Below are 24,900 nucleotides of genomic sequence, written 5' to 3' on the forward strand. Positions count from 1 at the left end.
AAAAAATTAATTTAAAATCTGTATCTTTTAAGACTCCTCAGTTTTTCTGGCCCCTTCCTTAAGCATTCAGTTTGAAAAAAATAAAATCTCTAAGTAGGCAAAAACATGATGAAAGCTATCTCTGTTTTAAGAGTATGTATTAGCTTACCTGAAGTCTAAAACCACGAAACAATATAAAAAACTGTTTTTACAAATAGTGCTTTCTTTACTTTGAGATATTCAGGTTTGTAGTCTAAGCATCAGGATGCAAACGACCAGACAGCCATTGCAACCCCAGCTAATTATACTAGTGCTTCTCAAAAGGAGTGGAGCTGCAAATAAATGTTTCTCCTGGCCAGAGTTGGTAATTGGCAGTTCCCATGAAGTATATGCTGCCAGGGTTCAGCATTCCCCCTTCTCTTCTCTAGGATAGTGGGAAAGAAATACAGGTGAAGGGCCAGCTAGAGGGTGGTGGAGGAAGTGCCCACTGACTCTTCTATAATCAGTGGGATTTTTTTTTAATTTAATTTAATTTTTTTTTTTGAGACAGAGTCTCAAGCTGTCGCTCTGGGTAGAGTGCCATGGGGTTACAGCTCACAGCAACCTCCAACTCTTGAGCTTAAGCGATTCTCTAGCCTCAGCCTCCCAAGTAGCTGGGACTAGAACCACCTGCTACAACACCTGGCTATGGTTGTAGTTGTCATTGTTGTTTGGCAGGCCCAGACTGGATTTGAACCCGCCAGCTCTGGTGTATGTGGCTGATGCCCTAGTCACTGAGCTACAGGCACCGAGACTTTAATTTAATTTTTTAATTTATTATTTTTCCTCATTTTTTTTTGTAGAGACAGGTTTCACCATATTGCTCAAGCTGGTCTCCAACTCCTGAGCTCAAGCAATCCTCCCACCTTGGCGTCCCAAAATGCTAGAATTATATGAGCCACCACACACAGCCCACCCTGTGTTTTTTTTTTTTTCTTTTTGAGACAGAGTCTCACTGTGTCGCCCTTAGTAGAGTGCTATGGCATCACAGCTCACAGCAACCTCCAACTCCTGAGCTTAGGCGATTCTCTTGCCTCAGCCTCCCAAGTAGCTGGGACTACAGGTGCCTGCCACAACGCCTGGCTATTTTTTGGTTGTAGTTGTCACTGTTGTTTGTCCAGATTCAAACCTGCCAGCTCCGGTGTATGTGTCTGGCACCCTAGCTGCTGAACTACAGGCACCGAGCCCACCTTGTGGTTGTTAAAACACTGTGTCTATCATGGTACTATTCCCTGAGGGTTGTCTTAATTCACCCAGCAAATATTTGCTGAAAGCTATGGTTGATATATAGAAGGAGGGCCATGAAATTAAGTAGGACGGAGACACTAAAGAGAAAAAACAAAACAAAACAAAACATGCTGGGCGGCGCCTGCAGCTCAGTGGGTAGGGCGCTGGCCACATACACTGAGGTTGGTGCATTCGAACCCAGCCCAGGCCAGCTAAAACAACAATGGCAACTGCAACAAAAAAAAAAAGAGAAAGAAAGAAAGAAAAATAGTCAGGTGCTGTGGCAGGTGCCTGTAGTCCCATGCTACTTGGGAGGATGAGGCGGGAGAATCGCTTAAACCCAAGAGTTTGAGATTGCTATGAGCTGTGGCGCCATGGCACCCTACTCTGGGTGACAGCTTGAGACTCTGTTTCAAAGAAAAAATACATGCTGGGGGAGGGATTATTTAGAAGATGAAGAGTGTGATGGTTAATTTTATGTGTCTACTTGGCTAGACTATGGTGCCTAGATGTTTGGTCAAACACTAGTCTAGATGTTGCTAGGAAGGTTTATTTTACATGTAATTCACATTTATAATCACTTAACTTTATTTTTTATTTTTTTGTGGTTTTTGGCCGAGGCTGGGTTTGAACCCACCACCTCCAACATATGGGACTGGCGCCCTATCCCTTTGAGCCACAGGCGCCACCCTATAATCACTTAACTTTAAATTAAACATACTATCCTCCATCCAATTGGTTGGAGGCTTTAAGAGCAAAGTCTCCTAAGGAAAAAGGAATTTTATCTCCAGACAGCAACATAGAAATCCTGACTGAGTTTCCATCCTGTTGAAAACCCTGCAGATTTCAGACTTAAGATTGCAACATCAACTCTTGCTTGAGTTTCCAGCTTGTCTCACAAATTTCAGACTTTCCATTCCCCCTAATAACTGTATGAGCCAATTCTTATTTATTTATTTATTTATTTTTGTAGAGACAGAGTCTCACTTTATGGCCCTCGGTAGAGTGCCATGGCATCACACAGCTCACAGCAACCTCCAACTCCTGGGCTTAAGCGATTCTCTTGCCTCAGCCTCCCGAGTAGCTGAGACTACAGGCGCCCGCCACAACGCCCAGCTATTTTTTGGTTGCAGTTCAGCCGGGGCAGGGTTTGAACCCGCCACCCTCGGTATATGGGGTCAGCGCATTACCAACTGAGCCATAGGTGCCGCCCTATATGAGCCAATTCTTTAAAATAAATCTCTATTTCCATATACTCTCTTACTACATATAATTTATAGATAGCCTATTAATTCTATTTCTCTGGAGAACCAGACTCCAGAAGGACTCCGGGAAGTTAAGAAAAAAATTGAACTGACAGACTAATTGTGAAATTGACCATAATCTGAGATTTTCAGTTTTTTTTTTTTTTTTTTTGAGACAGAGGTCTCACTTTTGCTTAGGCCAGTCTGGAACTCCTGAGCTCCAGTGATCCACCTACCTCAGCCTCCCAGAGTGCTAGGATTACAGGCATGAGCCACCATGCCTGGCCCCAGTTTTTTTTTTTTTGTAGAGACAGAGTCTCACTTTATGGCCCTCGGTAGAGTGCCGTGGCGTCACACGGCCCCCAGCAACCTCCAACTCCTGGGCTTAAGCGATTCTCTTGCCTCAGCCTCCCGAGTAGCTGGGACTACAGGCGCCCGCCACAACGCCCAGCTATTTTTTTGATTGCAGTTCAGCCGGGGCCGGGTTTGAACCCGCCACCCTCAGTATATGGGGCCGGCGCCTTACTGACTGAGCCACAGGCGCCGCCCCCTGGCCCCAGTTTTTCAGTTTTTGTCAGAGAGCTTGAAGGTAAGTCAGTAATAGATATTTAAAAAAAAAAAAAAAAAACTATTGGCAGCACCCGTAGCTCCATGGGTAGGCTGCTGCCACATACACTGGAGCTGGCGGGTTCAAACCCAGCCCCCAGCCTGGGCCAGCTAAACAACAATAACAACTGCAACTACAACAACAAAAATAGCCGGGCATTGTGGCTGGGGTGTAGTCCCAGCTACTTGGGAGGCTGAGAGAAGAGAATCACTTAAGCCCAAGAGTTTGAGATTGCTGTGAGCTATGATGCCACAGCACTCTACCAAGGGTGACATAGTGAGACTCTGTTTCAAAAAAAAAAAATACTATAGTAGAGAAAAAGTCGAGGTAATTGTTAGCTCTAGGGATAACAAAAAGTGGCACAGGAAGACAACTTGACTCAATTGAAAATACTGAATAGGGCGGCGCCTGTGGCTCAGTGAGCAGGGCGCCGGCCCCATATGCCAAGGGTGGCGGGTTCAAACCCAGCCCCGGCCAAACTGCAACAAAAAAATAGCCGGGCATTGTGGCGGGCGCCTGTAGTCCCGGCTGCTCGGGAGGCTGAGGCAGGAGAATCGCCTAAGCCCAGGAGTTGGAGGTTGCTGTGAGCTGTGTGATGCCACGGCACTCTACCGAGGGCAATTGAAACTCTGTCTCTACAAAAAAAAAAAGAAAAGAAAATACTGAATAATGGCAGGGCATGCTGTTTCATATCTATAATCCTTGTGCTTATGGAGGCCGAGATGGGAGGATCACTTGAGCCCAGGAGTTGGAGACCAGCCCAAGCAATATAACAAAACCATAATTCTACAAAAAATAAGAAAAAATTAGCCAGGTGTGGTAGCGATGCCTGTGGTCCTAGTTATTGGGGCTAGGGAGGCCAGGGAGGAAACAATCACTGGTGCCCAGGAGTTTGAGGTTGCAGTAAACTACGATGATGCTATTGAGCTTCTCTAGCTTGGGCAGCAAAGCAAGACTTTGTCAAAAAGAAAAGAAAAAAGAAATAAAACACTGAAGACTGATTTAAGAGGGATGGTAATAGTGTGGAAATTGTGGTGTAAGTACATTCAATTATTATCTTCACTGAGGAAATTAAAAGGATCTAAAACTGAAATTTTAAGAAATAGCAGGGTTGGCTCGGCGCCTGTGGCTCAAGCGACTAAGGCACCAGCCACATACACCTGAGCTGGCAGGTTCGAATCCAGCCTGGGCCCGCCAAACAATGATGGCTGCAACCAAAAAAATAGCCGGGCACTGTGGCGGGTGCCTGTAGTTCCAGCTACTTGGGAGGCAGAGGCAAGAGAATCGCTTAAGCCCAGGAGTTGGAGGTTGCTGTGAGCTGTGATGCCACGGTACTCTACCCAAGGTGACAGCTTGAGGTTCTGTCTCAAAAAAAAAAAAAGGAAAGAAAGAAAGAAATAGCAATGTTGTCTAGAAACAGGGAGGTAAACAGCAGAAGAAACTAAAAGCACTGACAGCAGCTGCTTCTGCTGAGTGAATCCGGTGGGAGTGGGTGGGGCAGGGAACTGCTGTTTATCATTTTAAGTCTTGCAGATCATTCAGTCTCTTTCAAGTCTGTACATGTATTACCTTGATAAAAATTAAAACTTGGTTATTCCCAACTGGGCAGGGATTTAAAAAAAAAAAATAGGTTAGGCGGGCCCACTGTGGAAAATTCAGAAAGTAAAGAAAAAATATAAAGAAGAAAATAGGCTCGGTGCCCATAGTGGTTATGGTGCCAGCCATATAAAACAGGGCTGGCAGGTTCAAACCCAGCCTGGGCCTGCTGAACAACAATGACAACTATAACAACAACAACGAAAAGCTGGGCATTGTGATGGGCTCCTGTAGTCCCAGCTACTTGGGAGGCTGAGGCAAGAGAATCACTTAAGCCCAAGAGTTTGAGGTTGCTGTGAGCTGTGACTCCAGGGTACTCTACCGAGGGTGACATAGTGAGACTTGTCTCAAAAAAAAAAAGAAGAAAATAATAACCATTTAGAATTCCTCCATTCAGAGAAAGCCACTGTATGTATTTTAGAGGAACAGGATTATTAAATAAATTTGTGAGATTAAGTCATCAGTGTTTAAAAATTTAGAACATCACAATTTAGATATAAAAGAACAAATAAGAACAATATACCATGTGTATAATATTGTAGGTATAATTACAGTAGGATCCTGTATATATTTATATGTAAAGTAGGTTGGAGGGATACCCACCGAAATGTTATTTGGTGGACATGTTACCAAGGGTGGGACTAGGAAGAGGCTCCCCGGATGCCAGCATAAGGGTGCCCTCACTTTCAGGATGGTCCAGGTGGAGGGGTAGCATGTGAGGTGAGTATCTCCCTACACGTTGTGCCCTAGGTGCCTCCCTGGCGTGCCTAGGACCTAGGGCTGCTGGATTATGGGCACTTTCCCCTTCATATTTTTCTCTTGGATGTATGTTCAAGTTCTTTGCTACTCCAAATGTGGTACATAGATCAGCAGTGTTAGGATCACCTGCAGCCTCATTTGAAATGCAATAGCTCAGCTCTACCCTAGAACTTCAGAACCAGATCGTCATTTTATTTTATTTTTTTTTTAATTTGGCCGGGGCTGGGTTTGAACCCACCACCTCCGGCATATGGGACCGGCGCCCTACCTGCTGAGCCACAGGCGCCGCCCCAGATCGTCATTTTAACCAAATCCCAGGGGATTTATGTGCATGTTATAGTTTGAGAAGCAGTGGGCTAACTGCCACCATACACAGATCCTGTCCACTTACAGAAGGGGAATGTTCAGAGGCGTCTGATGCCAGTGCCCCCAACAGGTTGTTAAGATGTCTGTTTTTAAGAGCCCTGTGGTTCTCACCAAGAGGCTGAGCTTCAGGTGGTAAAGCACTTCAGGTCAGTTTGATGAAAGAGTAGCAGGTGATTCCCTTAGGACAAAGAATGAATAGGGGTAACATTTAAAGAGGAGAGAGGGCGGTGCCTGTGGCTCAGTGAGTAGGGCGCCAGTCCCATGTGCTGGGAGTAGAGGGTTTGAACCTGGCCAAATTGCAACAAGAGCAACAAAAAATAGCCGGGCATTGTGGCAGGTGCCTGTAGTCCCAGCTACTTGGGAGGCTGAGGCAAGAGAATCGCCTAAGACCAAGAACTGGAGGTTGCTGTGAGCTGTGATGCTGATGCACTCTACTCAGGGCAGCAAAGTGAGACTCTGTCTTAAATAAATAAATAAATAAATAGGAGAGAAAGGCTATTAGGTCTGAAATTGGGGAAAAGAGCATGACAAAAAATTGCTAATACTCAAACTAAGGAACTTAAGTCCCATGGGTATGAATAACTTGGTATACTATAAAAGTTTCAGGGAAATATGTTACAAAACAAGCTTGGATTAGGTGAATTACTTTATTTATTTATTTATTTGTTTAGAATCAGAGTCTCACTCTGTCGTGCTGGCTAGAGTGTTGTAGTATTATGGCTCACAGCAATCTCAAACTCTTAGGCTCAAGCGATTCTCCTGCCTCAGCTTTCCAAGTAGCTGGGACTATAGGCGCCTACCACAACAGCAGGCTATTTTTAGATATGGGGTTCTCATTCTTGTTTAGGCTGGTCTCAAACTCCTGTGCTCAAGTGATCCACCTGCCTCGGCCTCCTAGGGTGCTAGGATTACAGGCTTGAGGCATGGTGCCCAGTCAATTAGGTGAATTGTAATCATCATAACACAAGGACAGAAACAAGATAGAATAGATAATATAAAGGAATTGCCTCTGTTTGGTGTTCCCATTAATTAAAGTCAATAACAATCTTTTTATATGTCATTTCTCCATATAGATTAGTTAAATTAAAAGAGAACACAAAGTAACATGTACTATTGTGACAGACATTTTGGGTAGATAATGCTAATATCTATTCCCAGCCCCTTTCTTTCTGCCTGACTCCATTACAAAGCAAAATATAGGGTGGGGGGTGTGATACTTGCTTTCCCAGGAAAATAACACAATTCTGCCAGTGAGTCTCTGAAAATATATTGAAGTCTTCTGAGAAACCTTTTTCTCAGGAAAGGAAAGACACAGCTGGTGACACCCCTTCATCCATCTTGAATGTATACATGACGTGTGGAGCTGGGGCTGCCAACTTATATAATGTCGGGGAGACAAAAGCCAGAAGAATTGGGAAAGACAACCCTGACATCACTGAGCCATTCACCGCCACAATTCTTTATATGTGACGAAAAAAAGCCATATTGGTTAAGCAACTATGAATCCAGTTATCTGTTACTTGAAAGGAAATGCATTTCTAAATGATATAATTCCTGATGAGTACCAGTTCTTTTTTTCTTAAATGTTAACATTTTATTTGCATGCTTAAAGTTGTACATAGAAACTTGCAACACAGTTCTATAAAACTGAAAGAACTGTCAGGGTGTTACCTTTTTTTGATTGGTCATTAAGGAAGTTACAGAAATAAAAATGTAGTAAAAAGCTTAAAAAATTAAAGAACATTGGGCGGCGCCTGTGGCTCAGTCGGTAAGGCGCTGGCCCCATATACCGAGGGTGGCGGGTTCAAACCCGGCCCTGGCTGAACCGCAACCAAAAAATAGCCGGGCGTTGTGGCGGGTGCCTGTAGTCCCAGCTACTCGGGAGGCTGAGGCAAGAGAATCGCTTAAGCCCAGGAGTTGGAGGTTGCTGTGAGCCGTGTGATGCCACGGCACTCCACTGAGGGCGATAAAGTGAGACTCAGTCTCCACAAAAAAAAAAAAAAAAAAATTAAAGAACATTTTCAGGTATAAATTTTATAAATATAAGACAAATTCGGAAGTTACTATGAATGGAATAAATATCTAATTAATAAACTGAGACTTAATACCATCAGCCAGTTTTGAGAGTACCAGTTCTTTTTCCCTTTTTGCTCAACATTTTTTGTTTGTTTGTTTGTTTTGAGATGGAGTCTCACTTTGTAGTCCTCGGTACAAAGCCTGTGGCGTCATTGCTCACTGCAACCTCAAACTCTTGGGCTCAAATGATCCTCTTGCCTCAGCCTCCCAAGTAGCTGGGACTATAGGTGCTCACCACAACACTTGGCTATTTTTAGAGATAAGGTCTCTTCCTGGCTCAGGCTGGTCTCCTGAGGTCAGGAGATCCACTTACCTTGGCCTTCCAGAGCGCTAGGATACAGGCATTAGCCACTAGGCCCAGCCCAACATTTTCTTTGGTATTTTGTGAGCATTCTAAAGGGTGAGATTCTATCCGCAGTTTTGTGAGTCTGTGGCTGTAATCCCTAGTGACTTAGATGAAGTCATAAAGTATGGGTGACTTTATCACACAATCTATACAGTGTATAAAATAAAGCAATATTACTTTTCTGATATTGCATTTTTATTTTCAGAAGTCTTTGGACAAGAATAACATGAGAATATTGCATTGGTCAGAGTTTTTAAGTGTAAATCACAGAAACTAACTACGGCCAATTTATGCAGAAAAGGGCTTTATTAAAAGGATATTGAAAAAGGAAATAAAGGGTATTAGGTAGTACCCAGATTGCTGGGGACAGCCAGAGAGCCAACTTAGTGGCAAAGACATCAAGAAAAATGCCTGATATCATACTAATGACTTGGTTTGATGAAGGAATCTGGGCCCAGATCTTGATGTTGACAGTAGATGCTGTGTGTGCTGCCACCTAAGCCATGGCCACATTAGCTTCTAGAAACTGTGTGAAACAGTCTCCACCTTCACCAGAATGGATTCAGAGTGATCTTTCAGGGCCTGGATTAGGGTGAGTTGAGCAGCTGAGCAGCTCACCTTGGGTTCAAGATTTAAGAGGGCAGCACAGAACTCACTAATCAAGATAAAGAATATTCTAGTGCAATGTTTAAAAAAAATGAAAATTAATGCAAAAAATCCATATGAACAAAGTATCCAAATTTAAAATAAAGGCAGGATCCGACAACACCAGGAATAGAGTGAGGCAAATATAGGTCAGATCATCCTAGTTTCCAATTCACAGTCTGGGGTGGGTGTAAATGATAGGTGGCACTTACATTGTACCCTAGCTGCAAGGAAGTCTAGGACCAAGGACATTTGGAATTTTCAGTTTTGGTAGTGGGAAATGGAAAACATATTAAAGAGGTTCAGGTGCATGGGTGTCCAAAAAGAATGACCAATGTCTTGGTAAAATGTTTCCTTTTGGGTTCACAGAGAGAGTAGCATATTCTGGCTTGATTATTTTGGCTACACATCTGGCCTCACCCAGGCCTTACCTGCCTGGGTCGAGGGCTTATTAGAGTTGAGTTACAGATAAATTAAAACAAGAGTATAGAGAACAGAGTGAAATTCCTCTTTTGAAACTGGGAAGGCTTCAAGAGGAAGATAAAGTTTGAGCAGGGCTTTTGAGGAAGGAAACGGGAAGGGAAAAAGAACATTGGATTTGTAGTCTGGAAGTGAGATTCCCTGCTTGGCTAGTTGGCTTAATAGCTCTGAGAATTCAGGCAGATCATTTAGATTCTCTGAGTGTAGTCACTTTATCTGTAAAACCTTATCTTATGTGACATGTCAAAGAGTTGTAGCAAGAGTGAAAACTATTTGCAAATTGTAAAGTACTATGCAAACAACTTGGACTGTTATTAAGAGGTTAAGGATGGGTAGGACTGACAAAAAGCACTGGGAGAGAAGGGCAATGAGAATGAAAGGTGAAGTGATTTTTGTTTGAGGCTAGACAAAGGAAACTGGGCTCTGAAGATGAAAGCAGTCAAGAAAGGCTAGTTTTTTCAGACCAGAAAGGAAACAAAGCCAGGGATCCTAAGCTTTAAGGATAAAACTAAGTCCTATAGTCTCACCACAGCCATAGGAGAGCACAGAGCATGGCCACCATAACTCCAGTCACAAAACACCTGAATGAATGATTAGAAGCACATGCTCCTTTTGCTCCCTACATGGTACCTTTGAAGGCAAGCAGAGACCATGTCTTACTCATCTTTTTTTCCCAGAAGGCTGATATATTCTTGTTGAGGGCATTGTGCTCCACTCGCGAGGAAATCAGCTTGGGACCTCTTGACTCCAAAAGATGATACAGACTATGCAGATGATACAGACGAAGCAGTTAGTTAGCTTTGAAAAGTAAGTTCTGTGCTCACTGGGCTGTCCTCTGGGTAGCCTCCCAAATCTGAACTCACCTTATCTCAGGTAAGGTGTATTAATCCTCACTTGAAGGAAGCATAGGCGAGACTATAGGCTTCAGCAGACCTATTCTAGAAAGGTGGAAAATCAAGGATGGGGACACTATACAGGTGAAAAAATGTCATAGAACTACATATACACACATGTACACGAACGATGCCAAAATGTTTAAATCCGAGTGTGATCTGTAATCAAGTTAACTGTATTGATTCAGTTGATTGTATTGTGTCAACCTCAATTTCCTGGTTTTGAGAATGTTGTACCTTATGTAAGATGTTGAGGGAAGCTGGGTAGGTGACAAGCACACGGGACTTCTCTGTACTAATTCTGCAACTTCTTGTGAGTCTGTAATGATTTCAAAGTGAAAAGTAAGAATCCTCCCGTTCCCCCACCCTGCAGACAGCCCATACACTACACATCTGGCCTGGAGGCGGCGGGGAGGGTGTGTGTGTGTGTGTGTGTGTGTGTGGTCGTAGTGAGGCCGGGCATACACTACACATCTGGCCTGGAGGCGGCGGGGAGGGTGTGTGTGTGTGTGTGTGTGTGTGTGTGTGTGTGTGTGTGTGTGTGTGTGTGTGTGTGTGTGTGTGTGTGTGTGTGTGTGTGTGTGTAGGCGGTCGTAGTGAGGGTGTGTGTGTGTGTGTGTGTGTGTGTGTGTGTGTAGGCGGTCGTAGTGAGGCCGGGCAGGGCTACGCACGCGCAGTCCGCAATCCCGGCCTCGCCGGAAAGTCGCGCACGCGCAGTCTTGCCCCTATGCTGCGGCGCCAACCCCTCTCCGCGGCTGGGAGACCCGGTTGCCTCGGCCCCTCTGCGGTGCCGTCTTTTCCGGCAGTTGGGGCGCTTCCTGTTGTCCTGACCTGCAACCGCTCCTCCGCCCCTATCTCAGATCCACTTACGCCTTCCCTCGTCTCCAGCTAGCCCGTCCCCGCCGCTGGGGTTTCTCCTGTCTGCACGTCGAGACTGCTGGCCGGTCGGGGGGCTTCTGCGGCTGTCCGCCGCCCCCAGCCCTGCCTGCCCTGGTGCTCTGGTGAGTTCCTCCATGTCGCCGTCTTCGCAGCATCCCGGGCTTTTCTCTTCCTCTCCTTCCCCCGTTCCTGGGCTCTCTCCTTCCCGCCAGCGCTCTCTTTCTAGCCCTGTCCCCTCAGCCCCTCAGCCCCTCGGCCCCTCTCCTCTGCCTCCTGTCAGTCTGCTTCTTCTTCCGTCTCCAGAGGCTTTTTGTTGGCACTCCACATTTTCCCAGTCCGGGGCTCTCCACCCTGTCCTTTCTCTTTCTCCTTGGGGCGGAGAGCCAGCCTCTCCTCTCCTTTCCATGTTGCCAGCTTTGTCTGCTCGCTGCCACCAGGCAGTCGCCTCGGAGATCTCGGTCATCACCGATTTTCATCTCCTTTTCTTTTTTCTGGAGTCTCAGAACCTGAGAGCTGTTGTCTGAGACAGAGATGTCGAAAGCCCACCTTGGGGTGTGGTACCTTTGAGTCTGCTTCCTTCCCTATAGTTAGTTTTAGGATACTGGGCTTCAGATAATATTAAAATCACAGGAAAATGCAGGGAAGACTCTTACGAAGAGAATGGAAAAGGAACAGTCAGATGAAAGGAAAATGTCGATAAGGACTTAGAGGGAAGTCTGTGTCACAAAGTGTGCAGAACGACTAGCAGAGACACTAGATCTCTCAGTTCACTCTGAGATGACTAAAAGACTCCAAGAGAAACTTAACTGTTTTTGTAATGCAAAAGCTGGAGTAAAGTAGACTCTATGGCTTCCTTTGCCTTTCACTGCACCTTGACCCTGAATTAGACAAGCAGTAGGTATGATTTCCCTAAACATAAAACAACCACCAGCACAATAACAGGTTCCCTTCCTCACTGCAAACATTAGGTAACAGCTTCCTTATAAGAGGATGAGAACTCTTGTTCTCCAGCTCTGGATAGAAAACCATTTCATGTCCCAACCCTATCTCCTATTACACCTATATACTCTCAACTTCTAGGAATGGAGGTCAACAATGAGTGTTTTTTCTAGTTAATCTTTTTTAAAAGATATTTACTAAGTGCATAGAGTCTGTGCATAAGATGGGGGAATAGTACAATGAGTTATAAGACATTGTGCTTGCTTTCCAGTGGCTTATAGTTCAGTAAGAGACCTTAGATATGTGCCTTAAGGAATAGTTTTAGACACTAATGTTGAATGGTCCAAATGAAAGGTAATGGCTTGTCGCTCTCAAAGAAAGTAATATATTCAAAGCTACTCGGGAGGCTGAGGCAAGAGAATCACTTAAGCCCAAGAGTTGGAGGTTGCTCTGAGTTGTGACGCCACAGCACTCTACCAAGGGCGACAAAGTGAGACTGTCTCAAAAAAAAAAAAGAAAGTAACATATTCGAGAAAGAAAGGGTAAATATTTATAGAGATCATAGAGTACCATTATAAAGTCAAGTCAGTCAACCAGGCATAATCATCTAGATTGGATAAAACCATGGTTTTCTATTTTTTGTTTGTTTTTGGAAACAAAGTTTCACTTTGTTGCCCTTGGTAGTGCTGTGGCATCTTGTGCTCAAGCAATTCTCTTGCTTCAGCCTCCCAAGTAACTGGGACTACAGGTGCCCACCATAGTGCTGGCTATTTTTAGAGACAGGGTCTTGGTCTTGCTCCGGCTGGTCTTGAACACTTGAGCTCAGGCAATTCACCTACCTCAGCCTCCCAGAGTGCTTGGATTAATAGGCATGAACCACCGCGTCCAGCCTCAAACCATGGTTTTCATTTGACCTTTTGAGTTGGCAGTCCCTTCCCCGATTAGGATCACATTTTTTTGTTAATTTGTTTTTCTTTTTTTTTGAGACAGAGTCTCACTATGTTGCCCTTGGTAGAGTACTGTGCCATCACAGCTCACAGCAACCTCAAACTTTTCGGCATAAGTGATTCTCTTGCCTCAGCCTCCTAAGTAGCTGGGACTACAGGCACCTGCCACAATGCCCAGCTATTTTTTTTTTTTTTTGTAATTGTCATTGTTGTTTGGCAGGCCTGGGCTGGGTTTGAACCGCCAGCCCCTGTGTATGTGGCTGATGCCATAACCACTGTGCTATAGGCTCTGAGCCTTTCTTTGTTAATTTTTAAAAACGTTCAAAACTTTCTGGAGGTGGTGGAGTCATAAAAAAAACCCACTGAATTTCTCACCTATTATTACCTGATTCTGCAGATTTGAAGGAGCATAAAACAAAGAGAGCAAGGGCCTCCAATGGCCTGTAGTGCAGGGCAAGAAGGCTTGAATTATCAAAAGCTTGAAGAAAAGCCCTATCTTGTGAAAAGTTTGTTGATCCAATAAAGCTATGAATTGCTACAATATTAATTGTATCTTTTTTTTTTTTTTTCCTGAGACAGAGTCTCACTCTGTGACCCTGGGTAGAGTGCCGTGACATCATCATAGCTCACAGCAACCTCAAACTCCTGGGTTCCAGTGATCCTCTTGCAACAGCCTCCCAAGTAGCTGGGTCTACAAACACCTGCCAGAATGCCTGGCTAAATTTTCTATTTTTTTCTATTTCTGTTTTCTAGAAACAGGGTCTTGCTCTTGCTCAGGCTGGTCTTGGCCTCCTGAGGTCAGGTGATTCACCTCCTAGGCCTCCCAGAGTGCTAGTATTACAAGTGTAAGCCACCTGGGGCCTTAATTGTATCTTTTGATGTGCTAATACACACCTATACAAGAGAAAAACTCAATTCAAGTTGTGGGGAGGAGGAAGGGGGGACAGGGGAAGAGAGAAGCAGATTGGTGTGCTCCCACCTAATGGGCAAATATAAGGTATATGTTACAACTCCTGGGTTTGGGACACAACAACAGGGATTTTTACCTACAAATGGAAACATTGTAACCTAATTGTTTGTATCCTCATGTTAATCTGACATTAAAAAGAAATAATATTTTTCTTAAAAATTATTAGAATTAGGCTAAATCTTCTGTGAGTGGAGGAGGAGGAGGAAGAGGGATTACAGACAGGTTAAATGGTAAGACAGTGCAACCTTGATAATTACATTAGAAACTGTATGTGAAAGTTGAAAACTACATGGATAAAAAATTTACTGACCAGGTGGTGCCTGTAGCACAGCGGGTAGGGTGCTGGCCACATACACCCAGGCTGGCCTGGGCCAGCTAAGCAACAATGACAATTGCAACCAAAACATAACTGGGCATTGTGGTGGACACCTGTAGTCCCAGCTACTCGGGAGGCTGAGGCAAGAAGAATCACTTAAGCCCAAGAGTTTGAGGTTGCTGTGAGCTGTGACACCACAGCACTCTACCGAGGGCGACATAGTTAGTCTTTATCTCAAAAAAAAAAAAAACCCCAAAAAACTATTGGCCTAATACGTGAGCATCTTTGAGTGCACTTTGCCTTTTTGATCTTTGTAAAAGCTTAGGAAGTAATGCCAGCAACCTAAGTGACTTAAGACTTTTCCCCAGTTTTTTATATACCCATTTTCAGTTTTGTTGACAACTAAAAATCATTAACTTGCTCATATTACATTTATTTATGTATTTATTTATTTCAGATTAATGTGGGGGTACAAACAATTAAGTTACAATGTTTGCATTTGTTAGATAGAATCCTTCTTGTAGTTGTGTCCTACACCCAAGAAGTGTGCCATATACCCTTATTTTGTGCCCATTAAGTGGGAGCACACAGTCCCTCCTCCTTATCCCCCCTCCCTGCTTTTCTCTTACGTGAGTATGTATTAGTCTTCTCTGTATCATTCCAATTTTAGTATATGTGCTGCTGAAGGGAGCACTCACATTTATTAAGCACCTGAGATATGGAAGGCATTGTTTATCTTAGGGTTAAATTCTCTGAAATTGTTATAATTTTATGTTGAAGTAGTTTCAGTCTTTAAAACATAACTATGTATGTGTAAAAAAGGGCTCCTGAAATTTTCAGGCAAAGGAAGAGTATAGAGCGCTCACTTGCTTTTGACTTGTTTTTAGATCTGGTTTTAAAATTTCTTCACCAGACACACTTAGAGGGCATGTGGTTTTCATTGTGGGTGGAGGGGGTACAGGCTGACAAATAAGGAACCACACCCAAGCTTCATAAACCAAACAGAGGTTTTTTAAAAAAATTCCTCTACTGAAATTCTAAAAACATTTGAGCTTGCTTTGGTATTAGTACACCCCCCCCAATAGCATTTTATGGTAAAAGTTTTATGGTTATATTATGGAGTAAGGTGGCTTGGAGTACAATATCTTAAATTTGTTATTACTGATTATTTTGGACTATCATGAATCAAAATACTTGACTCTAAAGTAGAACCTTGATTTTGAATCTCTGCTTTGAAGGAATTATTTTTATGTAAATTTTACCCGAGTTTCTTTTTAAAAAATTGCTTGATGTTAAGCCTTTTTCTTAGTAATGATAGTGTTTACACTGTTTCTTACAAGTCTTAGTTTAATCCACCAAACAGTTTAAAAAGCTACTATGGGGCGGCGCCTGTGGCTCAGTGAGTAGGGCGCTGGCCCCATATGCCGAGGGTGGTGGGTTCAAACCCAGCCCCGGCCAAACTGCAACAACAACAAAAAAATAAATAGCCGGGCGTTGTGGCGGGCACCTGTAGTCCCAGCTGCTTGGGAGGCTGAGGCAAGAGAATCGCGTAAACCCAAGAGTTAGAGGTTGCTGTGAGCCGTGTGACGCCACGGCACTCTACCCGAGGGTGGTACAGTGAGACTCTGTCTCTACAAAAAAAAAAAAAAAAAAAAGCTACTATGTATCATAGGGGAAAACCTTAAGAGAAGTGTTTTTTTGGCCGGGGCTGAGTTTGAACCCACCACCTCCAGCATATGGGGCCGGCACCCTCCTCCTTTGAACCACAGGCGCCTCCCTTTAAGAGATGTTTTTATGCCTTGGTGTGTGCCACACCTTCTGGGGGCAAGACATGATTGCAAGAGGGACTTTACCTAACAAATGCAATCACTGTAACCTGGCTTATTGTACCCTCAATGAATTCCCAACAATAAAAAAAAATAATAATAAAAAAGAGAGGTTTTTATAAAATGCACTATTTTTGAAGATGGCCCGTGGTGCCTCCCGATTTTTACTCAGCTTTATATTGGGATGAAAAGACAGAAGCAGCATGATATAGATGAAATATCAAGCACTGTTGCCAATGCTGGAGCCGACAGTTTTTATGAACAGTTTGGCCAAGTGTGGCAGTATAGGTTAGCCAGGGTATCTGGAGGAAGTGAGATTTTAAATTTAGGAAAAAAATAATTATATAACCTATCTGAACCTGCTGATGTTGTTTTGGTCTTATATAAAATGAGGAAGTTAGGATCCCTGGTTTTTAAGGTATCTTTTATCACTAGAATTGCAATTCAGGTTTTTTTTCTCTATAATATTGTTTCCTTTCTAGGTCTTTATTTTGACTTGTACATTCAGGTAGTAAACATTTATAAAATACCTTAAGGCTGTGTCAAAGCACATATATACCTATAGATTAGCATTTTAGTCATAGATTTTTTTTTTTGCTATACATATTATATGCTTAAATTATTGGTAACAATACATGCTCAGTGAAGAAAATACAGAAAAACATGGAAAAGGTAAGGTGCAGTGACTCACGCTGTAATCCCAGCATTTGGGAAGCTGAGGCAGGTGGATTGCCTCAGCTCACGAGTTTGAGACCAGCCTAAGGAAGATTGAGACCCTGTCTCTAAAAATAGCCAGGTGTTGTGGCAGGCACCTGTAGTTCCAACTACTTGGGAGGCTGAGGCAAGAGAATTACTTGAGCCCAAGAGTTTGAGGTTACTGTGAGCTATGATGCCAGGGTACTCTACTGAGGGCAACAAGGTGAGACTCTGTCTCAAAAGAAAGAAAGAAAGAAAAACATGGAAAAGCATAAGCCAGAACATGCCTGACTAATTGTTTTTTTTATGGAAACAAGGTCTCAATATTGCCCAAGCTGGTCTTGAATTCTTGGCCTCTCGTGATCCTCTTGCCTCAGCCTTCAAAGTACTAGGATTACAGGTGTGAGCCACCATGCCTGTCTTTACTGTATATTCTTTTTTTTTTTTTGCAGACAGAGTTTCACTTTATGGCCCTCGGTAGAGTGCCGTGGCATCACACAGCTCACAGCAACCTCCAACTCCTGGGCTTAAGCGAGTCTCTTGCCTCAGCCTCCCGAGCAGCTGGGACTACAGGCGCCCGCCACAACGCCCGGCTATTTTTTTTGTGTTGTTGTTGCAGTTCGGCCAGGGCCGGGTTTGAACCCGCCACCCTCGGCGTATGGGGCCGGCGCCCCACCGACTGAGCCACAGGTGCCGCTCTACTGTATATTCTTAATTTATCCATCTGTTATTGTGATCTCCTTCTCTTCTTCTTTTTTTTTTTTTCTTTTTGCATTTTTTGGGTGGGGCTGGGTTTGAACCCACCACCTCCAACATATGGGGCTGGCGTCCTACTCCTCTGAGCCACAGGCACCACCCCTCCTTCTCTTCTTTTTTAAGGATAGCACTGTTTAAGGCTTGTAGGTGCAGGTGAAGTTGCTTCTGACCTTTGCATGGTGTCTCCTATGCATCCATGGCATTTTATTTATTTATTTAATGAATTGCTTCCAGCTTCCCATAACAAAAAACGATGGCATAATGGCATCCGCTTATCATTCATGTTAGTCCCTTCTCCAGTCTTTATACCTAGGGATGGGATTTCTGGGTCTTAGGACATAAATACTTATTTTCACCATGATTTCTATTTGTCCGGCTTTTGTTACATCCTGTTTATCCTCTAGAAAACTTGTACCAATTTACATTCCTACCAGTAGGGTAGGAGAGTACATAATTGGTGGATTCTAACTCTAAAACATATTTCCCTTCTTTTTGTTTCTAGCAACCATGGCAATGACAGGCTCAACACCTTGCTCGTCCATGAGTAATCACACAAAGGAAAGGGTGACAATGACCAAAGTAACACTGGAGAATTTTTATAGCAACCTTATCGCTCAACATGAAGAACGAGAAATGAGGTAATGAATTTTGTTCAAAAAAAATTATGTCATGGCATTCATGTCTCATATCACAAACATATTGTTGAAAGGAGACAAGAGGGTGGCGCCTGTGGCTCAGTGGGTAGGGCGTTGGCCCCATATACTGAGTGTGGCGGGTTTGAATCTGGCCCCGGCCAAACTGCAACAGCAAAAAAAATAGCTGGGTGTTGTGTCTGGCGCCTATAGTCCCAGCTTCTTGGAAGGTTGAGGCAAGAGAATCGCCTAAGCCCAGGAGTTGGAGGTTTCTGTGAGCTGTGACGCCAAGGCACTCTACCGCGGGCAATAGAGTAAGACTGTCTCTTTAAAGAAAAAAAAGAAAGAAAGAAAGGAGACAAGAATAGCAGCATCGGGTGGTGCCTGTGGCTCAAAGGAGTAGGGCGCAGGTCCCTTATGCTGGAGGTGGCAGGTTCAAGCCCAGCCCTGGCCAAAAACTGCAAAAAGAAAAAAAAAAAAAAATTAAAAAAAGAAGAAAAGAATAGCAGCATCTGTGTTATGGCTGCTTCCATGATAGTGTAATAGATTTTCAGTTTCACCCATTAACCCATTTATGTCTACTAGTCAATAACACAAAACTTTATTGCAATATAAAGCAATAATTGGTACTCAGGAGGCTGAGGTAAGAGGATCACATTAGCCCATGAAGTTCAAAGCCAGCTGGCAACATAGGGAAACCCTGTCTCTTATTTATTTATTTATTTATTTATTTTTTTGAGACAGAGTCTTACTGTATGGCCCTCGGTAGAGTGCGGTGGCATCACAGCTCACAGCAACCTCAAACTGTTGGGCTTAAGCGATTCTTTTGTCTCAGCTTCCCAAGTAGCTAGGACTACAGATGCCCACCACAATGCCTGGCTATTTTTTTGTTGCAGTTGTCATTGTTGTTTAGCAGGCCTGGGTTGGGTTCAAACCCTCCAGCCTTGGTGTATCTGGCCCTAACCACTGAGCTTTAGGCACTGAGCCAGAATAGCCTCTGGATTTAGACCTATGTTTAGAATCTTATCTGTACCATTCATTAGTTACATAAAGTTGGAACGAGTTCTTGAGTCTTTCTGTGTATCATTTCCCCCATTAGGAAAATGGGAATAGTAGGCACCTGTGGCTCAAGCGGCTAAGGCACCAGCCACATACACCAGAGCTGGTGGATTTGAATCCAGCCCAGGCCTGCCAGACAATGACAACTCCAACCAAAAAATAGCAGGGCATTGTGGCTGGTGCCTGTAGTTTCAGCTACTCTGGAGGTTGAGGCAAGAGAGCCGCTTAAGCCCAGGAGTTGGAGGTTGCTATGAGCTGTGACGCCACGGCACTCTACCGAGGGCCATATAGTAAGACTCTGCCTGTACTAATCACTTAGTTACTAGTGGTAGTAGCTGCTATTATTATTACTGGTCTGGTATATATTAATACTACCCACGTAATAATTCATAATTTAAAAAAAATTCTGTCTCAGCGCCTGTAGCTCTGTGGCTAGGGTGCCAGCCACATACAACAGAACTGCTGGGTTTGAATCCAGCCCGGGCCTGCCAAACAACAATGACAACTACAACCAAAAAATAGCCGGGTATTGTGGTGGGTGCCTGTAGTCCCAGCTACTTAGGAGGCTGCAGCAAGAGAATCACTTAAGCCCAAGAGTTTGAGGTTGCCACAAGCTGTGATGCCCCAGCACTCTACCCAGGGTGACAAAGTGAGACTCTGTCTCAAAAAAAAAAGAAAAAGAAAAAGATTTTTTTTTCTCAACATTAGACAGAATCTTACTTTGTCACCTTCGGTAGAGTGCTGTGGCATCACAGCTCACAGCAACCTCCAGTTCTTGGGCTTAGGTGATTCTCTTGCCTCAGCCTCCCAAGTAGCAGAGACTACAGGTGCCCACCACAATGCCTGGCTATTTTTTGTTGCAGTTTGACCAGGGCCAGGTTCAAACCCATCCCCCTCAGTATATGGGGCCGGCATCCTACCCACTGAGCCACAGGTACTACCCTTCCCAACATTTTATTAAGAAAAGAAAGTATAGGGCGGCGCTTGTGGCTCAGTGAGCAGGGCGCCGGCCCCATATACCGAGGGTGGCGGGTTCAAACCCAGCCCTGGCCAAACTGCAACCACAACAACAACAACAAAAAAATATCCGGACGTTGTGGCGGGCGCCTGTAGTCTGAGCTACTCGGGAGGCTGAGGCAGGAGAATTGCCTAAGCCCAGGAGTTAGAGGTTGCTGTGAGCTGTGTGACGCCACGGCACTCTACCAAGGGCAATAAAGTGAAACTCTGTCTCTACAAAAAAAAAAAAAAAAAGAAAGAAAGAAAAGAAAGTATAATGGGTGGTGCCTGTGGATCAGTGGGTAGGGCGCTGGCCCTATATACGGAGGGTGCATTAATTTGCATTTTTCTGATTACTCATGATGTTGGATATTTTTTGTGTGCTTTTTGGCCATTTCTATATATTCCTTAGTGAAATATTCAAAACAAAAAAAAATTTTTTTTTTTTTTTTTTGAGACAGAGTCTTACTTTATCTCCCTTAGTAGAGTACCATGGCATCACAGCTCACAGCAACCTCCAACTCCTGGGCTTAGGCAGTTCTCTTGCCTTAGCCTCCTGAGTAGCTGGGACTACAGGCACCTGCCACAACACCCGGCTATCTTTTGTTGCAGTTTGGCTGGGCCCGGGTTCAAACTTGCCACCCTTGGTATGGGGCCAGCGCACTATCCACTGAACCACAGGTGCCGCTCAGAAATATTCAAATTTTTTTTTTTTTTTTTTTTTTGTAGAGACAGAGTCTCACTGTACCGCCCTCGGGTAGAGTGCCGTGGCGTCACACGGCTCACAGCAACCTCTAACTCTTGGGCTTACGCGATTCTCTTGCCTCAGCCTCCCGAGCAGCTGGGACTACAGGCGCCCGCCACAACGCCCGGCTATTTTTTGTTGCAGTTTGGCCGGGGCTGGGTTCGAACCCGCCACCCTCGGCACATGGGGCCGGCGCCCTACTCACTGAGCCACAGGTGCCGCCCAGAAATATTCAAATTTTTTACCACTAAAAAATTGAATTATCTTTATTATTGAATGGCAGGTCTTGTTTATTATAGATACAATTTTGATGAAATAAAGTCTGGCATTTTATTTTATGGTTATTGTATTCTGTGACCTCTCTAAGATCTCTTTACCTTCCCCAAAGTCATACAAATTTTCTCTTGTGTTATTCCAGAAGTTCTATAGATCTAGTTTTTTGTTTGTTTTTTTTTGAGACAGGTTCTCTTCCTGTTGCCCAGGCTGGAGTGCAGTGGCACAGTCATAGCTCTCTGCAGCCTCAAACTCCTAGGCTGAAGAGAGTCTCCTGCCCTGGCCACCTGAGTAGCTAGAACTAGAGGCATGTGCCACTGTACCCAGCTAATTTTTCTTTCTTTTTTTTTGAGACAGAGTCTCACTGTGTCACCCTCAGTAGAGTGCCTTGGCATCACAGTGAACAGCAAACTCAAACTCTTGGGCTTAAATAATTCTCTTGCCCCAGCCTCCCAAGTAGCTGGGAGTACAGGGCCCACCACAACACCTGGTTTAGTTTTGCTTGTAGTTGTCATTGTTGTTTGGCAGGCCCAGGCTGGATTTGAACCCACCACCCCTGGTGTATGTGGCTGGCACCCTAGCCACTGAGCTGCAGGCACTGAGCCTAATTTTTTCTATTTTTGATTGAGTCAGGGGCTTGGGATGTTGCTCACACTGGTCTCAAACTCCTGGTCTCAAGCAATCCTCCCACCTTGGCCTCCTAAAATGCTGGGATTACAGGTGTGAGCCACCGTACCCATACTGTAGCTTTAGTTTTTACATTTGATTCTGTGATCCATCTTGAATGAATATGTATATTATGAGGAGCAGAGTTGAGACTGATTTTCCTTATGGAAATGTCATTTTAATTCTACATATTCTAGCATACATCTCCAAAAATATGGCCAATTTCTTGCATAGTTTAAATGCCATCTTGAATCTAACCAAGTTAACCGTAATTCTTTTGGTATCCTCTCAGAAGATGTCACTTTTAAGTGTCATTTTAGGCTATGCCTACTATTTTTGGTTTCCTTAAGGTCTTTATGAACCTCACAATAAATCATTATCACGACAGCCTTTTCTGGATTAATTTCTCTAGTGAAATGGTCTAATTGTGTTAAAGGAGTTAATTCTGATAACTTTATTCTCAGGCAGGTGTTCTCTTGAAACCAATTTCATTGTACTTCATTAAAGCTGTGGCAAATCTCTCAGTCTGAAATTAGGTTTAACACATAGTCAGAAGGCGTTGATTCTGTGACATAGCGGATAGCATATTGGACTTGTAGTTAATTCTGGTGTGGTCGTTAAAAAAATTATGATCAGGAGGTATGATGGTGTTTGGTACTCAAGGTACAAAAAGAGCTGACCATCATTGAGTTGTCAACAGTTTTTGCCAATACATTATGCTTTAACTCTTCTTACTCCTTCCTACTTCAACTGTCTAATCACTGAAATGGAATTAATGTATACCCCTAAAACTACCAATAGTACAACTTTCTCTCATCAATACATGTGCACACATAGATGCATAACTCAAAATTTCTAGGAGCCGGGAAGACTGGGAGCCATGCAGATGCTTTTTTCTTTCCATCAGGATCAGAATAGTTCTTTTCACTTCCTGAGAGTTCAGACACAAGTTCTTATTATTTCATCCTGTGAATTTGTAATATAATTTCTAACAAAGTAATCATTTTAATTAAATACTATTATTGCAGTGAATATTCATTGACCAAAGTGAAACTCATTTTCTTTTCATGTTCTTTTCTCTGTGTTCTTTTGGTTAGTGGAGTCATTATCACTTTAGACAAGAAATTCTAAGACTTTTTTCTTGACTCTACAGCCAGTTGGTCATCTTTGTAATAGCTTCTTTCATTTTGTTCTAGCTTCTGATCTTTACTGCTTATCTGACTCACTAAAGTAATGATCACCTGGCCTCATATCTTTCTGAGTTACTTTCCCAGCCAGTCCATCAGATTATCATCATTGCTGGATTCCATTCTAAGATAGAAACCTCATCACATCCCTGCATTGCTACAAACCTCTTTTAAGCTCTCAGTTGTCTACAGAATAAGAACCAGCCTTCTGGGTGTAGTATTTTAAGTGTTGTGTGTGTCACCCACACTAATCTACATACGTCCTGTTGCTATAGCATACACTTATTCTTCCCTGCCCTGTCAACACTGCCTGTTTATCTGGAATGCTGATAAGTGGTAGAAGAGAGACTCTAGCCCATGTGATTTCATTTATTATGCTGAATAAATGAAGGTTCTATGAAATTGGTTGTAAGGAAGTTTTCTTTTATCAAGTCAGTGTGAGATTTTATATAAAACATTATTGAATGCAGTTTCTAAAGTTCAGGATTCCAAGAGTTTATAGTCTTAAGTTTTTTCTTTTTATATCCCACACCACAGATAATGCAGTCTTAAGTTTTGATAATGGTGCCAATCACCCTTCTTGTTCATAATTTCCCCTTAAATCTCCAAATTCTGCCTTTACCTTTGTTGCTTGTTATTCTTCCCTCATGGCAGGGAGAAGGAGAAAGATGCTAAAAAGAAGTAGATAAGTAGATTTCAGTCAGAGAGAGGGAGAGAAACACAGTGATATAAGGGTTATCAAAACCCAGTTGTTTTGTGTTTTTTTTTTTTCTTTTTTTTTTTTTTTGTAGAGACAGAGTCTCACTGTACTGCCCTCAGGCAGAGCGCCGTGGCGTCACACGGCTCACAGCAACCCCCAACTCCTGGGCCTACGCGATTCTCCTGCCTCAGCCTCCCAAGCAGCCAGGACTACAGGCACCCGCCACAATACCCAGCTATTTTTTTGTTGCAGTTTGGCCGGGGCTGGGTGTGAACCCGCCACCCTCAGCATATGGGGCCAGCGCCCTACTCACTGAGCCACAGGGCCGCCCTGTTTTGTGTTTTTTGTTTTTTTAGAGATAGTCTCACTTTGTTGCCCTCGGTAGAGGGCTGTGGCATCACAGCTCACAGCAACATCCAGCTCTTGGACTTAGGCAGTTCTCTTGCCTTAGCCTCCTGAGTAGCTGGGACTACAGGCACCCGCCACAACGCCCAGTTATTTTTTTGTTGCAATTTGGCTGGGCCGGGTTTGAACTTGCCACCCTCTGTATATGGGGCCGGTGCCCTACTCACTGAGCCAACAGGCACTGCCCTGTTTTGTGGTTTATTAAGGAGGAAATAACTGCAAAAAAAGGTAATATTTCATTTTGAAACAAGATTCTTTGTTGCATTAACTCTTTTTTTTTTTTCCTGCGTTTTTTGGCTGGGGCTGGGTTTGAACCTGCCACCTCTGGCATATGGGGCCAGTGCCGTACTCCTCTGAGCCCCAGGCACTGCCTTGTTGCATTAACTCTTATACAATCTTTTTAAAAATGCAAACCTAGGCTTGGTGCCTGTAGTACACTGGTTATGGCGCCAGCCACATACTCAAGGTTGGCAGGTTCAAAACCGGCCCAGGCCAGCTAAACAACCATGACAATTGCAACAACAAAAAAATAGCCGGGCGTTGTGGTGGGTGCCTGTAGCCCCCATTTGGGAGGCTGAGGCAAGAGAATTGCTTAAGCCCAAGAGTTGGAGGTTGCTGTGAGCTGTTACGCATGGCACTCTACCAAGGGTG

The 24,900-nt window shown here is 43.8% G+C and overlaps 1 protein-coding gene across 1 annotated transcript in view; it reads left to right on the plus strand.

The window, feature by feature from the left end:
• Positions 1-10,968: 10,968 nt before the first annotated feature.
• Positions 10,969-24,900, plus strand: part of STK38 (serine/threonine kinase 38) — a 53,638-nt gene continuing 39,706 nt past the window's right edge. Inside the window, exons 1-2 of the mRNA XM_053603365.1 lie at positions 10,969-11,258; positions 18,089-18,224. Of these exons, the coding sequence (XP_053459340.1) occupies positions 18,094-18,224 (131 nt within the window). The 5' untranslated portion in view covers positions 10,969-11,258; positions 18,089-18,093. The remainder of the gene's footprint in view (positions 11,259-18,088; positions 18,225-24,900) is intronic.

Source organism: Nycticebus coucang, chromosome 9, assembly GCF_027406575.1.
Source record: "Nycticebus coucang isolate mNycCou1 chromosome 9, mNycCou1.pri, whole genome shotgun sequence".
Classification (NCBI taxonomy): Eukaryota; Metazoa; Chordata; class Mammalia; order Primates; family Lorisidae; genus Nycticebus; species Nycticebus coucang.